The sequence below is a fragment of the Anopheles stephensi genome, chromosome 2, assembly GCF_013141755.1.
Source record: "Anopheles stephensi strain Indian chromosome 2, UCI_ANSTEP_V1.0, whole genome shotgun sequence".
In the NCBI taxonomy this organism is placed as follows: domain Eukaryota; kingdom Metazoa; phylum Arthropoda; class Insecta; order Diptera; family Culicidae; genus Anopheles; species Anopheles stephensi.
This window is the reverse complement of record NC_050202.1, coordinates 10404726-10411303: the sequence shown is the minus strand read 5'-3', so window position 1 is coordinate 10411303 and position 6578 is coordinate 10404726. Positions and strand designations below refer to the sequence as shown.

General features: G+C 44.6%; 1 protein-coding gene across 2 annotated transcripts; it reads right to left on the bottom strand.

Annotated features, from left to right (window-relative positions):
- Positions 1-556: 556 nt before the first annotated feature.
- LOC118503892 (neuronal membrane glycoprotein M6-a) lies at positions 557-6466 on the bottom strand. Of its 2 annotated transcripts, XM_036037663.1 has the most exons (4): positions 6149-6466; positions 4831-5255; positions 2939-3409; positions 557-2867 (listed from the first exon to the last, which is right to left on the bottom strand). In XM_036037663.1, exons 2-4 carry the CDS (start codon positions 5057-5059, stop codon positions 2590-2592), a joined length of 978 nt encoding a protein of 325 aa, XP_035893556.1. In that variant the 5' UTR covers positions 5060-5255; positions 6149-6466; the 3' UTR covers positions 557-2589. The 2 variants fall into 2 exon arrangements, with proteins under 2 accessions (XP_035893556.1, XP_035893557.1); XM_036037664.1 differs by lacking the exon at positions 4831-5255 and having other exon boundaries at positions 6149-6458.
- Between the last annotated feature and the right edge of the window lie 112 nt (positions 6467-6578).

The following is a 6578-nucleotide window of genomic DNA, read 5'->3' as shown; positions in this document are numbered from 1 at the left end:
CGGTGGTACAGAAAACGTTCGCTACGTACTGTAACGTGGCTTCTAAATTGACTGATTCAATGGTGTTTTAATGGAATTAAATGGCGTATATATGCACCGAAAGCTAATTTACCTCTTTCTAGACAAAAAATGAAGCAAACACACAATACCGGCGCCGAAGTGAAACAAAATACGACTGTAGACTAAAGTTTGTCCGTTGCTGTGTGGTTGTTGCGTAGGCCATGGTCTCTGTAGGTGAAACGTCAAACCTCGCTCGTGCTGAATAAAATGTCAAAATTTAAATTCAAACTTGCCGTTAATTTTTCTTGGTGGTTGAAAAGAGAGAAATAATCAAATCGAAGCGGGTTTTCTCTTCATTTTTTAATTTAATCCTTACTTTAAAGGTGGGTTTTCTCATTGTTTTTATTGACAGCAAGAAGTTCACTGTAATTTAAAATATATACTTTTTTTTATTGGACATTATTCAAATATTGGACCGAAACGTGAGAAGAAAAAAAACAGAAAACTATTTTTAATTCTTTTAAGAAAATTGTAAATGTTTCGATTGTCAGAAAACCTCCTCCACTCGTTTTTGCTGACGCGCGCGGTTAAAACAATCCTTTTTTATAATTATTCTGCTTTACGCGTGTAAATAATAAGAACGAAAACTACCTTTATGCATGCATGCAACAGTGCAAAATTAGCAACTTAACTGCTACCATTGAACATTTCTTACTCACTATCAATCAGAACGCTTTAGAAGGGTGAATTTTTCAAATTCAATGCATTTTTTTGAGTTCCTTTTTTCTCGTTTAGTAAAAAAAATGCCTCTTTCTTCCATTTTAACATCATCCAAGGGGAAGCGATAGAATATTATGAAAGGAAAGGTTAGCCGTGTCCGTGAAAAGAGTCCGTCAATTGGAACGAAATCGGTCACATTTCGTTTTTTTTAGGAGTGTAAATGGGAGAAGGATAAATTGGTTACATGTGAAAGCGAGAATTAGAATGGTACAACAAGAACGACGATTAAATACTGAATGAATACTGACGGAGGGAAGAACAAACACTTACACGCATTACAGTGAATGAGGGATTGATTGTTTAAGAGCGAGATTTAGTTTGTTGCTTTAGGCTGGAAGGTTAGGCTGAGCTCGCGATGAGCTTGTAAATATGTAATGCACACGTGAGTAAATGAGCGGACCACTTGTTCTGCTGCTGATGCTGCTTATATAGCAAGGCAAAATAAAATACAAGCATCGGTATAAATATGCGAACCCTTTGTTGCTAGGACCGTGTCAAATTTGTAGTGACGCACATTAAATGCAAGAAAACACTAACTCTAATACATGGTACGCGTTAAGGGTCTCTTAAAGTATTCACCATCTTGTGTGCCGCCATTTGCAACCGCAACCGTTGTCATTGGCATCCCTTCTATCTGTTCTGTATAATTCGAGGAGATCGCGCTAGTGTCCCGAAAACGGTACACGCACCGGAATGTAGGATTTCATTTGTTTGCTGGTGTATAAAAAATATCCATACACACACCCACAGCGCACGTGGGATTGTGTTCGGTATATGTAGCGTTATCATGTACATTCAATAGATATAAAAATACTATATCCGTTTTCCTTTGCTTTCATGCACTTTCTTCCTATCTCTAATCGGGATTGTGAAGGATTCTCTCGCTACGATTCATTTTCACCATCATTGCCTCTTACTCTTATCACACTGGAATGTATTATGTTTTGCTTTACTTTAACAAGTAATGCTGGGGTTTTGTGCTTTTTGTGTCTGTCTGTACGTTTCTGTTATCATTTGCCGGTGTGACGCCAACGCCCCTCAACGGGGAATCCTTTCCATTCGCTTCAATCGATATGTAATACTACTTTGCATCGCCACGGATTTATGCACCCCGGCCAGAAGGACATGAATACATGAAGCAAACCGTTGTATCTGTTACCTTTTTTGTTTTGTGCACAATAAAGACCGTTGTGTTTGCTTATTGTTACCTCGTCAGACTTTTTTTTTAAAGGGGGCTTTTCGTCTTCTACCTTCTTCTACTCTAGTATCCGCTGGGTGACCTTCTTTCTGAGTCGTTTTCCGTTGCGTCGTTGTCGTGCTTCCTACTACTACTACGCTGGCCACCAGGAGTATCTATATTGGGCAAACGAACGCGAGCCTATGTTTAAATTGTGTAAGCGACAGAAGAAAAAAGAAACCAGAAAGATGCCAGATTTGGACGGATTTGGGGGACTAAAAAACACAAACAATTTTGAGGGAAGATTAGGCGGGAAACAGAATAGGAAGCAGCAAAAAATCTGCCGCATGGCAGTGCCAGAGCGTTCTAAACATAATCTAATCTATCCACACAGTGGTGAACGTAATTTTGGGGGGGGGCGTAAGCTCGACTCCCTGTCGGAATCGGAGCTCATCCGTAAACTTAACTGCTTAACGAGCGTAAAAAGCGCAAAAAAAAGGGACCTGCTCAACCCCCTACCTTAAGGGGTGGCAAATTTAAACGTAAGCTGCTCGTACAGCGCCATACGCGGGCTTACCGTGGTGGGGCCACCCTCAGGCGCTGTGCTCAATGTAGATCTCCTGGGCCGTATCCTAGAACCGGTCCTTGGACGCCGCACTGTACTCCATCTCGGTCAGGTTCTGGATTTCCTGCAGCTCCTGGAACTTTTCGTGGTCGCGAATGTGCGCGTAGTTCGCGGCCAGGCACATCAGATAGTGCACGAAGCTGAGTATGATCAGCAGGCACGATACCGTCGCGAGGATGAACATGATTTCACACTTTTCCACACCATCCTTGCAGAACGCTTTCACCTTCGCGGGTTCGCAGATCTTCATGTCCTCCTGCTTTACACCATCCGGGAACATAAAGTCTAGAGAGAGAGAGAGAGGAAGGTGTAATTAAAATTTGAAACACTTTCCCCATGAAATTCAAATCACTTACAGAACTGCGTCAGATCGATACAATCCCGATGCGTCTGCACGTTCGTGTTGGCGCACATGTTCCAAAACACGGTAAACACAAACGTGACGATCGACAGGAAGCAGAGGATGAGAATCCACGCAATGTTGAGCACGTACGAGATGGCCATAAAGACGGCACAGGAAATGCGACCACCGACGCGGGATCCCCACGCCCGGTACACCTTGTGCCGGGTGGCGCCAGTTGCCAGGAAGCCGACGAACAGTATCATCAGCCCGAGCGCGGCCATCGACGCACCGATTACGACGAAAATGATCTGTACCGCTTCAATCCACGGTAGCCGCAGGTGGAACACCTGGTCGAGCATAATGATGGCGAGGGAGGTGCCACGGAACATGGTACCGCAGAAGACGCCCACCCCGATAAGGCACATGACCGTGGCGATCAGTGTCGCGTACGGTATCCGCGTCACGCATGATTTGCAGCATCCACCTGGGAGGGGGGGGAGTGAAAGGAAAAAAATGGGTTAGTAGAGCAGGATGAAAGGCTGAAACCCCGAATAGAGATAAGCAAAAAATGAAAGGACATATGTAAACGATGAATGTTAGTGCGACGATCGTGGAGCGACAGGGACAACAGCAAATCGACACGGAACGATGGGACACAAACGATGCTCTACTTAGCTGAAGTAGCGAAAGAAATGGTAATAAGAACACCTCGTACGCGGTAGATAAATAATTTATGTTGTCCGCTCTGTTTAGCACGGTAGCGTTAATAGTGTCTGTCGCCGGCTGTTGCTGCTGTTGCGGGTTTGGTAGGAAAGTGAAATAGAAATCATTGATTGGGACACAGAAGAATGCCGGCATGTTACGAGTTCTCTCTTCATCGTTTGAACAGATCGCTTTGGAAGCAGGTTCTATTAGATTAGGCCGTCTGTTGCCACACCTGGTGGTTGTTTGCAGATAAAATTTGACCATAGTAAATACCCAAAAATAACTTGCTTCACTGCTGAGTGAATATAGCCGATCCCTGGTGCATATGATCCCTTCTGTAGAAACTCCAATGGATGCCAAGGTCTAAGGTTCTGATACCCTTAACGATGGCTAATTTACTCCATTTTCCATTCGGTATCTCTGTGAAAGGTACTCTCCAGTAATTCGATCGATAAAATGATCAGAATTTATTTCGAATTACTATAGTGCTTTGGCATTGATTAGTTTAAGCCTCTCGAACACAGGACTAACTATCCAACTACGGGTAAAATCAAGTCAAAGCAGCAAGAAACGGTAGGTCGAGGCCTCTTGAGTATGGTTACGGAGATCAAAAAAGAGCTTATGATTGTTAAGAGCCCTGCTAACGTCCCATAAGCACTTCCATTTTCCCATCTAAGGGTGAAAATATTTTGTTGGAAAGCTTCTTCAGTTTCAGTGCAAAAAACAATCGAGCAGTGCAAAGCAATAATCCGTGCTAAAAATCAATTTTATAATGTTCAGCTAAAAAGATACAAGAAAATTAATGATTTAAAGATTATACCAAATGAATGGTTTTCAATGCAATGTGTGTTAACAACAAACAGACAACACATGACAAAACACAGACGGAACACGACACATCCCAATGAAAATTAGCTCCCTAATTGACCGTAGATGATAATGATGATGTTGATGATGGTGGTGACGATGGCAGTGAAACTATTTCCACGAAAACACATTCAACAACAACCCGTTGCGACACAATTGGCCGGGGTCTCCTCGCCGGTAACTCGCCAGAATCGCAGCAGTGCAGCAGTGGTGTAGTACATATGAATCATATGCCTGGGTGCCTGTGCCCCGAATGGCCGTGAAAAGCGGAACGCATAAACTTTGCGATGCGATGGTGTGCATGTGTGTGGTAGCATTTCCGCCGGTAAATACCTTTCCGCGGTGGTTTCCCGTGAAGGGTTGTCTCCGAGTATCGATCCACCGATAAGTTCGAACGATAAGGTATGCTTCGCCGCTGCAGCCCACTGTTAAGGGCGGCCGCCTGTTGCTGTGGAAGGGTGTTGTACGCCCGGGTCAGGGCACCATCATCGTCGAAGTTGGTCTCGAGCAGAAAATCGTCCCGTATCTGTCCGGTCGGTGTGCGGTTGCGATTGTTCGTCATGGTGCGCAGGTCAGGAGGGTCCGTCCGGTCCGGATGGTGGCTGCCGGATGCGGCGGACAGTCGTCCGCTGACCGTTTGAACTGCCGGAGATGCGCGGTATATACACACGGACGCACGAGTGCACGCGTGGTTTGTTGATGATTCACAGCGAGTGAACCCCGGGGTCAGGTGGACAGGGTGAAACAGACGAACCGAACTAGAAACACGTACGTACTGTGGTAATCGTATAATCAAAACGGTAAACACACACACACACGAACTCTATCCACTGATCTCCGGGATCCAACGGTAACAACGTGCGCCTACTGTGACCTACTTTAACGACCCACAGAACACCAACGCGGGTTACGTTGTCACTTGTTGATGATCTTCACGAGACACATCCAAGAGTGCGTTAAATTAAAAACGTACTAATGTCACCACTCTCTCTCTTTAATACGGTGACCTTAAGGGCACAGTAATTGAGTCAGACAGTGCGTTAATTATTGCACACGGGAAAGGCACGCCGCAGTTGCAATCCCGAAAGTCCCGTCGTTTTGAATGGGGGAAAAAATACTACCGACAACGCGCTGGATCAACAACATTCCAACCCCAACGAACGCAACTGCTCACTTTAAGGGTGGGGGATGATGAGATGTCGTTCGCGACACCAATACCAATGCCCGCCCAAAACACTCTCAACAAGTGGTGGGGTAAAACGGATTGAAACACGGTTTAAATTGTTTTTTATATTGGAAAAGTGAACAATCTCAATAGAAACACACGTTGATTGTTCTTTGGAGGATCGATTTCCGCTTTAAATGAGTAAAATTAATCGAGCTGCACCTTGGCAGAGCAAGTGAAACCCCACCTTAACCGATCGTCTACTGGACACTGTTGGCTGGAGACAGTGTTGTGTGTGTGTAGTAGTGTTGGTAACACGGACAGCATCTCTTTGTGGGCTTAGGTAACCAGATACACCAGTATTCGACGAAGCCCTACTCTATCTTTATCTTATCTTTCGCTGATAAAATGGATAACGAAACCCTTCCGTTTTCCTATGCGATAAGCATAGGACGCACTCAACTACACCACTTCCCATATACCTACCCATCGTGCTGGTTGCTTTTATTTCGACTCCTTCGGAATGCTGGTGCTGCTTGGTGGAGAAAAAGGGTGGTACACCCCTTTTTTCTATGCGCGTTCACACTCCCCCACAAAGAGGAACCAATCGAAGGCAGATCGGTGCAAGTTTTGGCCCAAACTGGGAATGCACTTTACGAGAACACTATCACTGCGCGGTGGGCACACTTTGGGGAAAGTTTTCATTCATAAAACATAATGCTAAACAACAAAAAACGGAGCAGACGGAATTGCACGTAAACAAATTTTGTTGTACGCCAGGGCGCGTTTGACGTTTCGTCTTGCTGGCTTTCTCTTGTATGTCGACTATGTTGCCTGTGGGTGAAAGGGGCTTTAAAATAAACATGTTTCTGATTTACCTTTATTCCAAATATAAAGAGAAACTGATTAAGAATTA

Excerpts from the sequence above, each read along its gene's own strand:
- LOC118503892 (XM_036037663.1), bottom strand. The coding sequence starts at position 5,059 with ATGACGAACAATCGCAACCGCACACCGACCGGACAGATACGGGACGAT. Across the intron at positions 3,410-4,830 it reads CGGGAAACCACCGCGGAAAG|GTGGATGCTGCAAATCATGC; the intron begins GTATTTACCGGC and ends CCCCCCTCCCAG. Across the intron at positions 2,868-2,938 it reads TATCGATCTGACGCAGTTCT|ACTTTATGTTCCCGGATGGT; the intron begins GTAAGTGATTTG and ends CTCTCTCTCTAG.